This window comes from Bison bison, unplaced genomic scaffold, assembly GCF_000754665.1.
Source record: "Bison bison bison isolate TAMUID 2011002044 unplaced genomic scaffold, Bison_UMD1.0 scf7180017864258, whole genome shotgun sequence".
NCBI classification, from domain to species: domain Eukaryota; kingdom Metazoa; phylum Chordata; class Mammalia; order Artiodactyla; family Bovidae; genus Bison; species Bison bison.
Genome location: NW_011494830.1, coordinates 1,903,003 through 1,918,848, shown reverse-complemented (window position 1 = coordinate 1,918,848; position 15,846 = coordinate 1,903,003). Strand labels below are relative to the sequence as shown.

At 35.3% G+C, this 15,846-nt stretch overlaps 1 protein-coding gene across 2 annotated transcripts in view; it reads left to right on the top strand.

Moving 5' to 3' along the window:
- Positions 1-15,846, top strand: part of EPHA3 (EPH receptor A3) — a 412,939-nt gene that overhangs the window by 367,083 nt on the left and 30,010 nt on the right. For both annotated transcript variants that reach the window (XM_010847913.1, XM_010847912.1), the window contains exons 12-13: positions 551-612; positions 2,409-2,618. In XM_010847913.1, the coding sequence (XP_010846215.1) occupies positions 551-612; positions 2,409-2,618 (272 nt within the window). The remainder of the gene's footprint in view (positions 1-550; positions 613-2,408; positions 2,619-15,846) is intronic.

Below are 15,846 nucleotides of genomic sequence, written 5' to 3'. Positions count from 1 at the left end.
TTGTATATCAGCTAAAATAAAATGCAATTGAGTAAAGAAAGTGTCATCATTTGATTTAAGGAAAGTGAAAGTGAAGTCGCTCAGTCATGTCCGACTCTGTGCGGCCCCATGGACTGTAGCCTACCAGGCTCCTCTGTCCATGGGATTTTCCAGGCAAGAGTACTAGAGTGGGGTGCTATTTTCTTCTCCAGGGGATCTTCCTGATCCAGGGATTGAACCTGGGTCTGCCACATTGCAGGCAGACGCTTTACCATCTGAGCCACCAGGGAAGTCTTTTTCCTTTTGATTTAAGGAAAACCATGTCAAATAAGCTAATTTACATATCATCTAGGTTATAGGCCCTTTTTCTGGAAACAAATCTTTCTCCATTTTTTTGTTTCATTTTCTACTGAAAACTAGTTTTCTTTTTAATTGCAACTTTGCAAATTTTAGAGGACAGAGAAAAATTTGTTTTTTAATTAATCAGGTATATCAAAATGTATTATGTGTGTTCATTGCATGGTATTGAACTCTACTGATGATTATGCATTTATTACTTATCTAAACCTAGGTAAACCTGTTATGATTGTCACAGAATACATGGAGAATGGTTCCTTGGACAGTTTCTTACGCGTAAGTATATACTTTACATGCATTTACATATCTCCACCTTATCTTTATCTACTACAAACATATATAAATATGGAATAAATTGCTGAAAATGAGAGTGGCAACCTCTATTATGATGCCTGTTAGATAAAGTTTTAAGAAAACTGACTTTGTTGGGACTAAATAGTAAAAGGAAGCTTGTAAAATTACATCTTTATCTTGTAGCATCCAAATGTTGATAGTTTATATTTTTAAAATAAATTTGTGTAATTTTCTCCAGTTTTTTTTATTCAGACAAGATTCACATTAGTTAAAACAAAAATTTAAAGGTTCTAAAGTGAGACATAAATAAAATTGGTATAAGACAGAAACACACGTTTCTTTATTTAAAGCAACCTCCATCTACTATAAGACAAAAGACCTTCTCTCTCTTACATAGTACTGTCCTCTCAGAACCTAAGCATGTGATATAATGCCTAAGGATTCTCAATCCAGAGTTATCATTCTTTATCATAACTTATATACATACATATATACATGTATAACATAATTACATATAAATTTCAGCTGTTTACATTTATAAAAATTGTTCTAATAATTTCAACACATATTATATTCAAAGAAATTCAGAAGTTATGTGGAATACAAGACACTGTCAATCATCAGTCACTACAAGGATAAAAAAGATTAAAAATCAAGACATAGACCCTATTCTCAGGGTTCTTTCAGCACTATGTAGATAAGGATAGATAGATAGATAGGTAGGTAGATAAAACATATACTATAATTCATAATCATGGAGAAAATTCTAATTTGTGTATGAATGAGAAATTATATTCTTTATTTTAATACTTGTGAGGCAAATAAAGATTTTAGTAGCAATTATTTTCACAGACATATTTCAAAAACAAACATTTTACAACTCAGGTAATTAAAAGATTTAATAAGTATTCTTTTAAAGTATAATAAGTATACCTTTTAAATTATTGTTTGTTTAAATATTCTAGACATTAAATTTTTATATATCTATGTATATATGCATACATCTATCTAGCTATCATCTATCTATTGCATAAACTGTATATTTCTATTTTAATCCAGACAGATTGGAAAGTTTTCTAAATCTAGTACTCTGAATTTATCTCCTATTGCTTTCAATTTTATGACCTAAACCTTGAGGTTGGGCAGAAAAACACATACTCAGTAAATATTTTTGACTAATTTTCAACTATTTTTTATAATGAAGGATTTAATGTTACCTTATTTGAAGTAATTAATAAAACACATGAAAATAAAAAGGAAGAATAAACATTCAATTAAGCCAATAAACACGAGAAACAGCCAGACGATCCATTTTATTTTGTTATTCTTGACCTTAAAGTTTCTGAGGAGTTTGTCTCCTCAAAAGACCAGCAAAGTTCTGGTTTTGAACCTTAAGTTAAAGAATATTAGGCAACTTCTTGCTACAAAGTATTGTAGCTACTATACTGTTTTGCTTTACTCTTGTAAAGCAAGAGTGTACTTGTGTACTTAGGCTTGTGTACTTAAAACCAGGACGCATGCTGCTGCTGCTGAGTCACTTCAGTCGTGTCCAACTCTGTGTGACCTCATAGACAGCAGCCCACCAGCCTCCCCCGTCCATGGGATTCTCCAGGCAAGAACACTGGAATGGGTTGCCATTTCCTTTTCCAATGCATGAAAGTGAAAAGTGAAAGTGAAGTCTCTCAGTCATGTCTATAATTCAGTATATGAAAATGTAATCAAGATATGTCTTAGGAAATAGCAACACGTCTTAACTGTACATTTGAACTATTTCTCAGAAACATGATGCCCAGTTTACAGTTATCCAGCTGGTAGGGATGCTTCGAGGCATAGCATCTGGCATGAAGTATCTCTCAGACATGGGCTATGTTCACCGAGACCTTGCTGCTCGCAACATCTTGATCAACAGTAATTTGGTGTGTAAGGTTTCTGATTTTGGACTTTCACGGGTTCTAGAAGATGACCCAGAAGCTGCTTACACAACAAGAGTGAGTAACTTGTTTTCTTTTTTTATTCTTTTATATTTAACAACTTGCATTATGTTGACTAACAAATAAATAGAAGTCACATCCCAAAATGCTTTGTCAACTATGTGTGCATGCATGCCTGTTCAGTCATTTCAGTAGTGTTAGACTCTTTGCAAACCCATGGACTGTAGCCAGCCAGGCTCCTCTGTCCCTGGGATCCTCCAGGGAAGAATACTGAAGTGGGTTGCCATGCCCTGCTCCAGGGGATCTTCCCGACCCAGGGATGGAACCCACGTCTGCTGCATCTCCTGCATTGCAGGCAAATTCTTTACCACTGAGTCACAGGGGAATCCCTTTGTCAACTGTATCTTCCCCCAAATGAGATTTATCCTTTAAAAATAAAATATTGTTACTTATTCTGGGAAAATAGATGGTCACTGTCCATTATGTGAGTAATGATATTAATTCTGAAATTTCATGTTGGTTTAATGATTTTCCACAAAAAGGCAGCAAGATTCTCATGCATCTAAATCTTACTTACTCATCTTTTCACCGTGGTTGCCTTTATATATGAAAATAAAAAGTGATAACAAGCTACATGGAAAGCAGTTAGGCAATTACTGTACCAAAATCTTCATTAGCCATTAAAATGAGAGGTTTTTTTTTAAAAAAGACGGTCAACTTCTGCTGGTTTCTTCTTAATTCTAGAGGTTTATCCCTGATTAAACAAACAAAGGAAAAATTCTCATTCTTTTCATGTGTCATGAATCTCAATAGCAATTAACCTCGAAGGATGTCAGATGGCAACTATATGTCACTCTAAGAAAGAGTTCAATATGCAAGATTGAATTTCATCTACAAGTAAAACTACAGTGATAGAACCACAGAAAGAAGCTGAGAGCCCCAGATATGTTCCTAGATGTGCTGACTTAGAAGTTAGAACTCTCCTAATAGCTTTCACCCTTGTTTGTAATTCCCATGTTAAGTTATGCTCTTAGTAGATTACCTTTGTTCATGAATCTGTGTTTTTAGAAACTGTGTTCTGCATAAAAATGTTGCTGTTCTTACTTCATTAGATTAAGAACAAGAGAAATGTAAGAAATTTTTATATCTTGCAGCTAGTTGATTGAGTTTAGACCAGTGACTTCTACACAGCTCTGAAAATGTGAAAAAATTACACATTTTGGGGGTGTAAGTATCTTGATAGTGTCTTTTAGTGCTCCTTCTTTGACCAGAAAAATTAATTAGCCAACATGCTGCAGCAAAGCATTTTTGTGACTAAATTATTATTACAGGGGACAACATATGCAGCAGACAATAATATATTTGCTATCCAGAGGAAAATGGTTTTTATTTTACTTGCTACTACTCTGCATTCTGGGCATCCCTGACAGCTTAGTGGTAAAGAATCCACTTGCCAATGTAAGAGATGTGGGTTCAATCCCTGGGCCAGGAAGGCCCCCTGGAGAAGGAAATGGCAACCCACTCTAGTGTCCTTGTCTGGGAAATCTCACGGACAGAGATTTAGCCCTGGTGGGCTAAAGACTATGGAGTGGCAAAAGAGTCAGATATGACTTAGCAACTAAACAACAACAATAAATGTGCCTTCTACAGATACCCCTCATAATCTTGTGATACTTTGTGAGCTTTTAACATACTGCATGAAAAGTATCATTCTTGCGGGCATTATCCGTGTTACAAAAATCTCCTTATCCAAAACATTTTTCCAGTTCTAATAAAAGCTATTTGTGAATAAAAGCCTTTATGTCAGATGTTCTATTTTCTGGTAATTCATTTAGGTTCTAAACTATATTCCATATCCCATTCTTAAATGAGAGCACTCTTATTCTCAATACTAGTCTTGATTTCCAATGTTAGGGAGAAAGAATTTTTCTTACCCTTCAAAGCTTCTTTTGCTACTGCTGCTGCTAAGTCACTTCAGTCGTGTCTTACTCTGTGCGACCCCATAGACGGCAGCCCACTAGGCTCCTCTGTCCCTGGGATTCTCCAGGCAAGAATACTGGAGTGGGTTGCCATTTCCTTCTCCAATGCATGAAACTGAAAAGTGAAAGTGAAGTCGCTCAGTCGTGCCCGACTCTTGGCGACCCCAGGAACTGCAGCCTACCAGGTTCCTCTGTCCATGGGATTTTCCAGGCAAGAGTACTGGAGTGGGTTGCCATTGCAAAGCTTCTTTTAGCTAGTCTAATAATCAAATCAACATGAGACAGATTAACAGGAGAATAACAAATTTAATTTCATATGCATGGGAATCCCACATATATGAGAAAGTCAAAGACAGAAAGGTAAAATGAGGTATATATGCCTCCTTGAGCCAAGGAGAGCCTGGAACTTCAAAAAAAGAACAGTAATTCACAAGGTTAAGGAGACTAGATGCTGGGCAACTAGATGTTTGCTCTACCATACATATGGGCCGTGCAGATAAAATTTATCTCTGCTAACAAATCTTGTTCAAAGAAAGGACTCTCCCCCTGATATAAATTCTTTTGGGTAGCTAAGGGGCTTCCCTGGTGGCTCAATTGATAAAGAATCCACCTGCAATGTGGGAGACCTGGGTACGATCCCTGGGTTGGGAAGATCCACTGGAGAAGGGAAAGGTTACCCACTCCAGTATTCTGGCCTGGAGAATTCCATGGACTGTATAGTCCATGGGATCGCAGAGTCAGATACAACTGAGTGACTTTCACTCACTCACTCAGGTGAGAGACAGAAGATTCTCTTGAACTGGGAAGGTCTTATTGCCTTTGGCTCAAAAACATTCACATTCCAAAGCGAAATATTTTGGGGTGGTTGGTTCTGAAATCTTGCACCAGAATACTCCAGGAAACAATTTCTCTCGTAGAAACTTGAAAGATTCATTCAAATCTAAATCATCTGCTCTCTGCAGACTATATCTTGTCAACTTTCAGAGCTTCATTTCTACTGATTGTTACTTTTTCAGAACCAAGGGGTCCTCAAGATCACTTCTTCAAACTTAGTAAAAGGACAGTGTTGCTGTGTCAAAGTTCCTCCCTAGTATTTGTGAAATAAAAATGCAGCAGAATCTTTGCATTGATGCTTCATGCCCAGACGATTCTTCAAAATCGCATCATCCAAATGAGCTCAATTCAGTACCAATAAATAGCTACTTAGAGTTCTTCAGTGTTATCCTTGTATTTTCTTGAACTCCTCAAAATATCTGTGGTGGTTCTGACTTCCCTCTGAGAAGCTGTAATTTGTGTCTGCATTTCTGAAATCATTTAGACATCTTTGATTTAATTGCCCATAATAAGCCTTGTTCAGTAAAATAATTTTATAATTTATGTAAAATATGAAGTATGATTATAAAGTAATAGGACTGCTATATTGTTTTTTAAACAAATACACTGAAGCAAGTAAATGAGTGTTGTCATACTAAGCTGTCTTTTTAGGAGTGGGTACTTACTGCAGGAAGACTGCTATTGCCCAAAATGTTTGAGGATTTTCTCCTTTGAAATTATCTTTATTACTAGAGTGCAAATTGTACTATCACTCAAAATTCTTTAAGCATATAGTATTTTGGGAAGCAGACTTGACTAAGATAAAATCTGTGGTTTCCGTAAGCTAATAGTTAATAAATAAGGAAAATAGTACTCTCTTGTAAAGTCTACTTTTTTCCTAACCAAAAACAGTGTTATTCAGCTTAGACGTCTGCCATATTTATTAGATTTAGCATGCTATGATTATGGTTATTTCAGAAAAACAAGTTCACCGTTTAAAATAGTGTGCCGAGGCATTCTTTTTGGATAAACACATTCTTGTTAATCTTTTTTTACCAGTCACGTTACTTTAGTCACACTTAACACATTTCAGGAATTAGCATTCAGTGCCTCAGTGCAGTAAACCTTTCGACTGCTTCTCTGAAAATTATTGCCCTTAGGTAGAGATTGTAATTGCACTAAGAAATCTTTGAGACATTAGATTTTTTTAGACATCTCATTTTTAAAACATCTATGTGGTTGACAGAGCAGAAGAGAAATAGAAATTATATCCACTAATTCTATATTTAAAGATTCTTAAACTGAGGCTTCCCCAGTGGCTCAGTGGTAAAGAATATGCCTGTCAATGCAGGAGATGCAAGTTCGATCCCTGGGTCAGGAAGAACCCCTAGAGAAGGAAATGGCAACCCGCTCCAGTATTCTTGCCTGATCCCATGGACAGAGGAGCCTGGAAGGCTACAGTCCATGGGGTTGCAAAGAGCCAGACACAACTCAGCACACACACACACACACACACACACACACAAACTGGAGGGAATATCTGAGAAATTGAGAAAACCCTTAGTTTCACAACTTAAAAAAATGTATCAGAGATTTAATTTTGCTGCTTTTGATACTGCCTTAAGTATATCCTGAGTTTTCCTTCCTTGTATCTTAAATAGTATGCCTAAAGGAAAGGGTCAGCTGAGATAATAATATACACTTTTATGTGTGTTTATCTTTTCCAAAAGAATATTGGGTAGGAAATTGGACTTTTTTTTTAATACACACTTCTAGTTATTTCTCACTACTGACTTATGCAGGAATTCCAAACACAGACACTTTTTATTTTACAATATTATTGTGCATCCTGTAACCTTTAAAAAATTTGACTGTACATTCATGAGATATGAGAATGAGAAAGATATAAAGTTTTAATATTACAATGAAAATAGTTCAGTCTTGCAGACCCCCTGAAATGCTTTTGAGGACAACCAGAAATACTTGATAACACTTTGAGAACCACTGTTATAGATACTTTATGAGGAAAATAACACCTTAAAAAGTAAGTAAATATTTCAGCGGTTGTTAAATGATATAACATCTAACTTATGTTATAGTATTGTATGCTATAGCATATTTTGAAGAAAGGTCTTGAAGCTTATCTATGGTTGCATACCTAAGGTCACAAACCATCTTAAAAGACCTCGATTTTACTTGGAATGAATAGAATTAGAGTATTTAGCTCTACAAATTTAAAACATCAAAATTTTTGTTATTGAGAAAAACAAATGAAAAATGAACTGCCTCTCTTTAGTTACACATTGTGTAACTTTCAGAGTATAATTATGCATTTTCCTGCTTTTTGCACTGAACTAATAATTGCTCTTTTTTATAATATCAGAAGTGGGGTGTTATTGGTGAGACTGTTTTTGAATGAATAATTTTTAATCTTTTTCATATGAAATTTCACTTTAAATATTACACATGCATTATATATGTGTGCATTTTAAATGGACACACATTTTTATGTTGAATTGATGGGATACAAAATTCCAAGATAATAGTCTTCAATTTGCTGTTGTAAGCAGGATTAAGTTAGGGAAAATATAGACTTTTATCTAATTTATATACTGTGACATGTAAAGTCAATCCAGTTCTTAAGTCCCCAAATTCATTTTAGTGGTATAATTACCACATAAACTGACTTGGGAAATGTGAGAAAACCAACTGATGTGTTCTTGGTTATATCCTTCATTAATTAGTTTTTTTTCTTTTTATTTATGTTATAGACATGGATACTGAATAATTACCAAGTGGATTATTATATTGAATGAAAAGTTTTGTCTTGTATCACATTGCCCATGGCAAATTAACACCTATTTGATTTTTAGAAGATAAAACCAAATGAAAACTTATCTCAGGCATTACATGTTAAGGAATCTTATTTTACGTAATAATTTATTCCATATTTTTTCTCTGTGATTCTGCCAAGTTAATGCCAGAAATATTCTACTACCACTTTGTCTTGTGTAATTTTATTTGCAAAACAAGAAAGAAAAAGTGGCTAAAATGAATGATTAAAAGCTAAGTGGTTGAATACTCCGGTTCAGGATAACCCTATTTGAATATAATATCCAATATTATAAATATAAATACTAGAAAACATGAGCCTTAGTTCTGTAGAATTCTCAAGGACTAAAAACTTTTGTGCAATAAAAAAGATAATTATATTATGTTGATAAGTAATGTAAGTCATGTGTAATTTATATATGAATGAAAAAATAAGTAAATATCTAATCAGTGTCCTTCCTATAGTAATGTAGCTCAAATAATGTACTACTTCATATAGTAATGTAGCTCAAATAATGTAGATATTTTTTACTCTCTTAAGATCAGTACATAGCTAATGTTTTATGTAGCTTCACAAAGTAAATGCTATATACTCAAAAATCAGAAAACTCTGGAAGGTTTCATAACCTCAGTTAATGTTACATCAAAGTTGAATGAAAGAACTGACACTTTCTAGCCACCCATTTCAGACAGATGGGTAGCAACCATTTCCACATGTGAAAATAATCCATCCAGATTTATGTGAAGAAAAATCACGACTATGATTTTGGAGTGGCACACAGGAGTGAGGAGGTTCTATGTAAATATATTACACATAGTCTCTATCAGGAACTGTTTTCTCTACAATGCATCATGCATTCAACAATTATTTGAGTGTAACATACTAGGCACTGTTCTAAGACCTGAGGATCCAAAGTTGAAAGCAAAGCCCTGACTTCATTATCTTACATTCTAGTGTGGAATTTCACTTAATAAACAAACAGGTAAAGATTTAGCAAAGCATCTTGCTAGAGGAATGTGGACGGTGTGTTGAGCTGCTGCTTTAGACAGGATGATCAGAGAGAGTTTCTCTGATAAAATGACATTAGGACAGAAAACTGATGAGAGTAAAGGAGAAAAAGATGTAAATATTGAGGTTACTAGGTGAGATTCATTTTGCCCTACTTTTCAGTTTAATGAAATAACTTTAATAATTTCTCTAATTTCAACAGGCTCACTTTGGAAGACAAATTAAGTAATCAGATTAATGATATAACTCAGACTAAAAACAAGTGAATAATGATTGAGCCAGTCTGTAGTGTGGTAAGCTCTGGAAGCTTAGTAAAAATCAGTTTCTAAAACTTTTCCAGTTGATTTGTGAATATCCCCTATTTTCAGATTTGTGATGGCACGTTGCCTGAAGCTTTTCCCATAGATGCTGAAGCCAGTGACCAGCCCCAGCTACTTTGGATAGGGAGGAATAGCAGTTGTGTTTGTCCCAAGCCAGTCCTGTCACTTGATGCGTGGAATGGCTAATAATCAGACTCATTCCTGTCCTATGGCTCTTTTCCAATCATAGTTGTATATGCCATGGTTCAAGTCCACTCCCATTATTTTTTCCGTTTCCTTTGCTAGCCATTACTCTGGAACTGCCCCCATATTTCAAGAGATCTTTACCAAACATAGATGTACAAGGGTACCATTGTCTTGATGTCTAGTCAGAATTGTCTCAGTAGATAGAGATTCTCAAACTATCTTTAATTTTTTAGTTATCAATATTAATAAAATCAAGGAAGCAAGCTTGCTAAAGTTATGTACTTTTTTCATTGATTTCTAATAGAATGAATTTAATACTTCTGTTTCATTATTTTTATTGTAAATATGCAGTATTCCTAGTATATTGAATAGTCTTTCTGATTTGTTTACCTATTAATATGGCTTTTTTTGAAAATTGTGTTCCAAGTGCTAAAAATTCACTTTCAAATGAATTTCCATAACCTTTAATAAAGTAGGAATTCAATATATATAAAACACAAAGTTTAACATTTAAAATCTCTTTGAACATTGAAAATACCTGTATCCATATGAGGATGTATATTTAGTTTTATCCCCCAATTTTTTATTGCTTGTTGAACATATACATCAGCTAACCTAATTTTATATTGTATTATGTGAGTCTGAAAGTAACAGAAAAGTTATTTGTTTGTACTTTATTTCCTGGATAGTCATAGAGTTACTTGTTAACAGAATGCAAGGTAGAATACTTTTAAGAAATTCTTAAGCATCTCACATAATATTGAAAAATTTTTAAAGTTCAAAGTATTGAATTTTCCTACCTGAGAGATCATCTGTCTCTGATCTCTGGTGGCAATCAACATCTGCTGGAACAATTCTCTCAATGGCTTTTAGATTTGAACTACGGGGAATTCAAACAGATGCTTCCCCTGAGAGTCTTCTTGGATTGCCCTTCACCTTGTTGTCTGCTGTTGTCTGCAGTGAATGAAGTTTACTTCCTGACAATAGATAGATCCTAAATTCTTCAGTCAAATGATTTATCTCTGTAGTTCCAATTCTAACCTGAGAAGCCAGTATTTGCCTCCAGGTTAAACACTCAATTACTCCGAGTTTACTAAGATAAACTCTGCGAAGTCCTTTGTCACTCTAGGTATGACCTGATAGAGCTCATAGGCAAGCATATGAAATATGGATCAGCCAAGCATTTCCTAAACCAGTAAGGAGAGATTTGTGTGTGTAATTAGAGAAAAATTGGGGCTGACATAAGATTCTAGGCTTCCGTGTCCAAAGATTTCAGCAATTACATTCCTTTTCTTTAGAAATAAAGACTTGAAGCCCCCTAGCCCACAGTGAATGAGCTAACTTCAGTTAAGCATCTGAAAAATTCAGGGCTTTTAGCCAAATGTCTCATTTAAACTGTCTAAATTCATTAAACTTAGAGAACCAAATTGCAGATCTTCAAAGAACAGGTTTACTGCACGAATCCTATTCTAACTGCTGTTTCTGGACAAAATGAACAAGGTTTTGGACTACTTTAATTCTATATTAGAGTTCAGCAATTATATAATGCCTCTGCGCAGATCATCCTTCGTATCTTTACCTGTATCATTTTATTCTTCTTTTACTTTTCTGTAAACATTCAATGAAAGCAAATCCAGATATTACAGCCAATAGGTATGAAATTTAGTCCAAAATTAAGATCATCTTTAAGAGTCCAAATTAATTAATTTTAAAAATGTCACCATCCTTAGATGGAAATTTGAAAGTTGAAAAGCAAGAGTCTATAAGTTAGCATAGCTCCTAGAGATAGAACTTTAAATATAGAGGTAAGTTTTATGTTTTCCATGAACCTTTGTTTAGGAATAATGAGATATCTGCAAGGAGAGGCTAAGACACTTGGCAAAAATTAGATAATATGGTTAAAGCTAAGCCTAGAAATGACAACTCTTAATTCCTACTAAACTTAAGAATCCAAATGGAACAAGTGACCGTAAGCCCCCCTGCAGGCCCAGTTACTAACTGTCATAGATGAGACACCAGCACTGGCAGGAACTGGCTCTGGGTTTGGTACTGTAAATATGGGGAACAAGCGTTAACTTCTAATTCTGTTGAATTTGGACTGGAGGTTCCTCTGCAATTGATGTTTTATACACAGTCCATATGCTATGCATCTGGGCTTGCTCCAGGCAATTGGAGACTTTTCCTAAATACAGAAATATCTGGGGAGCTTACATGTGGGTAGAAAGACCACCTTAAGTAAATGTTTCATTTTATGATCTGTTAAAATATTGTGGGAAAGTTCATCCTTATAAATTACTTTTATAGAAACTATCTGGCACTTTACTTTTCGGAAAGCCTAGTAGCATTTTACCAACCAAAACCTAAATTGCCAACTGATTTCAAAGTTTTAGTTCATTAATAACAGTTGCATTAGAAAGTTTTACTGTGTCAGGAAGGCAGTGTGCCAAATGATGACATCATTTGCCTCATCAAATCCAAATTTGGGGATAGCTCATTGAAGGATGTGTTTGGTAAGCATTTAAAAATGTAAAATGTCCCCTTCATGTGTAAACTGAAAAGGCAATTTCTTAATGTGAAAAGAAGAAAAAAATATGTCAATGTGAGCTTAAATTTGTTGAAGTGGGAGGGGTTAAGGAAGAGGAATTGTGGTCCAATCAGAAGCAGAAATATAAATAAATTCTGCAATGCATTACTTATAGGAAATTTTGTGAGTCAGACTCTTGTATGTTAAATTGATTTTATTTTGATAGTCTCAGATCTACAGATGCTCAGCTTGAAGGCAGAGAATGTTATCATGAAGTGTGACTAAATTAAAATTTATGGGCCGCAACTTCTTTAACCCTTTTTCAGAACCAAATTGAACCCTCAAGGACTTTTATCCAATGTCTTACTATGCCAATGGCATTTATGTTTTGGAGAAGGCAATGGCACCCCACTCCAGTACTCTTGCCTGGAAAATCCCATGGACGGAGGGGCCTGGTGGGCTACAGTCCATGGGGTCGCTAGGAGTTGGACACGACTGAGCGACTTCACTTTCACTTTTCACTTTCCTGCATTGGAGAAGGAAACGGCAACCCACTCCAGCGTTCTTGCCTGGAGAATCCCAGGGACGGGGGAGTCTGGTGGGCTGTCATCTATGGGGTCGCACAGAGTAGGACATGACTGAAGCGACTTAGCAGCAGCAGCAGCAGCCACGGATAGTGTTTGTTTTTGTAGGAAAAAATTTATTTATTACCAAAATTTTTCATTATTGAGGCCTCCTTTTAACAAGAAATTGATGCTTAATATGTTTTCCTAGCAATAGAATGTTAGCTTCTTTAAAAAAAAAACAAATTAAAGAATGGAAACAAGACAGAAAAAAGAAAATAGAAAAATCTCAAGGATGCTATTGTATTTACCAAGATCCACATATCACAAGATTAACTTTGATGAATTTGGCCCTTTTCTGGACTAGAACAGGAGTAAAAATATCTGTGAAGTGTGTGCTAATGGTTAAAAAAAAAGAAAAAAAGAAAGGATATCACTTGGTCTACATAAAATCCAGTTAAATCCTGGATCTCATTTGAATCATTTTGCCTTGTTGATCGGATTTGTCACAAATAATCTAAAACAATAGTATTCAAATAAAGATGATTTTGCTCCCCAGGGGATATTTGATATTTCTAAAGACATTTGGTTTTCACAATTGGAAGGATACTGATGTAATCTAGTTAGTAGAGGTCAAGGATGCTAGTAAACATACTACAATACACAGGACAGCCCCTACAGCAAAGAATTAATCTGGTCTAGAATGTCAAAATTGCTACTATATATAGACTTTGATCTAAACTTACCCAACAGGTGTAAAGAATGTGTAAAGAATGAAAGTTGGGATCAAATATCTCTCTCAGATACTTTATAACTCCTCCTGTCCACACTAGACTGCAAGTTACAGGGGATAATGTGGAATACACTGCCATTTGTGAAAAACTATGTAACAGACTAGCCATCTGCCATCAGGTCTCCTGTAATGTTGAACTTTGATAGATCACACATAACTCAACAAATAGTACATCTTTTTATTTTTGTTAAATTTTATTCTCTGTTGCTTTTGATCTAACTGTTGAAAGTCAAAATTTTTTCTTCCACTCAAAGCTTTAAATATTAAACATGACCGTTTTACTTTTGATGTTTTGATTTCAATTTTAAAATGTCATGGGTATAAACTCATAAATAATCATTCACCTACAGGTAAATATGTTGCATATTTTTAGTCAGCATTTGAATCTATCTTTTGCATAATTATTTTCATGTTTTAAGATTTTACTTAGCCTCATTCACAAAGGAATGAAGTAATAATCATGTGCATAGATTAAACATGCTTATTAAATTATTGGTGATATTTTTAGGATAGAAAATTCCTACAACATTAATATTGAGACTGTTGATCTAGGATGTATAGTTTATAGAGTCAAATGAAAATCTTTATAACATTCTGAAAACTCTAAAATACTTAGTCCATACAACATCCTGTGAGACAATATTGCAGGAAGGGCAGCCCCTTCCATGACTGGAGAGTAGGCTCTTGTCTAACATTCAGAAATGAATCGGCCAAGGAGACATACGTGTTGACAAAGCAAGAGACTTTACTGGGAAGGGACACCCAGGTGGGGAGTGGGAAGGTGAGGGAACCTGTGAGGACTGCTCTGCCATATAGCTTGCAGACTCAGGTTTTATGGTGATGGTGATGGAGTTGTGTCTGGCCAATTATTCTGCCACAGGATCCTTCCTGGTGGCACACTCAACCAAGATGGATTTGAGTGAGGAGGATTCTTCGAATTTGATAAGGCACATGAAACTTTTGACCTTCCCCAAATTCTTTTAGTTGGTGGTTGCTTGTTAGTTCTATGTTGCTTACCAGGACCTTAGTCATAAAATAGCTCTGGCAAATGGTTACTGTGGTGCCTGGCCAGGGTGAGCAATTTGTCTGTGTTTCCCCTAACAATAGTTTAATAATTTTATAGATACTGTGAAAAATTGATGCTCAGCAATTCTTATATATACTATCATCATGAGACTAACAGCATTATTAAACTATAGATGAGGGAAAGAAGAGTACATCCAAAAATTGTATACTTTTTTAAACTATTATTATGTTATATATTTTCTCACTTTTAATATTTACATATGTTCTGAAAAAAAATGAATTTTGTGTATTATTTTCTTAAAAGGAACTGCTTATTTTTTTAATTCTTAAAATTATCATAGACCTCCAGTAAAATCTGCTACTCTAAATTCATAAAATAGTCAATCCTAATGTGAGAGCTAAAAAGTCAGACTCTTGTTTTAAGCTGTGGCGATGCAGAGAGGAAGGACGGAAGGCAGTGACTCCTCTGGACATCCTGGTCTAGTTAGGGTAATTAAGTAGTAGAATGATCACAGTAAATGGAGTCACCATCTTAGCCTAGAAGGTTCTAAAATGTTCCACCAATAAGTTCACATTTGAATAGGCTATTCAAACAAGAAGCCTTCGAGTTCTAAAAAAAACAGGCAGAGCAAACGATTCCCAAGAAAAAACAAGAGCATGTATTTAAGAAGAAGGGAATTTAGTGCAAGTCAATGAGCATTTATTGAGTGCCTGTTTTACACATTTGCAAGATAATATCTAAAATAGTTGCTCTCAGCAGTGAGCACAGATTCATATGCCGTATGCTTATTATCTTTAGCTTTATAACCTGTTCAACTTTTCATAGGCTTATGATTTCAAATGATAGTTTGGTCATAATTTATTTATGGCAATATATGGGACAAGAGGCCTTCCCTGGTGCCTCAGATGGTAAAGAATCTGCCTGCAATGAGGGAGACCTGGGTTCTATCCCTGGGTCAGAAAGATTCCCTGGAGAAGGGAATGGCTAACCACTCCAGGATTCTTGCCTAGAGAATCCACGGACAGAGGAGCCTGGCAGGCTGTTGTACATGGGGTTGCAAAGAATTGGACATGACTGAGAGACAAACACACTTTCATAGGATAAAAGCTACTGCTGCTGCTGCTAAGTCACTTCAGTCGTGTCCGACTCTGTGTGACCCCATAGATGGCAGCCCACCAGGCTCCCCTGTCCCTGGGATTCTCCAGGCAAGAACACTGGAGTGGGTTGCCATTTCCATCT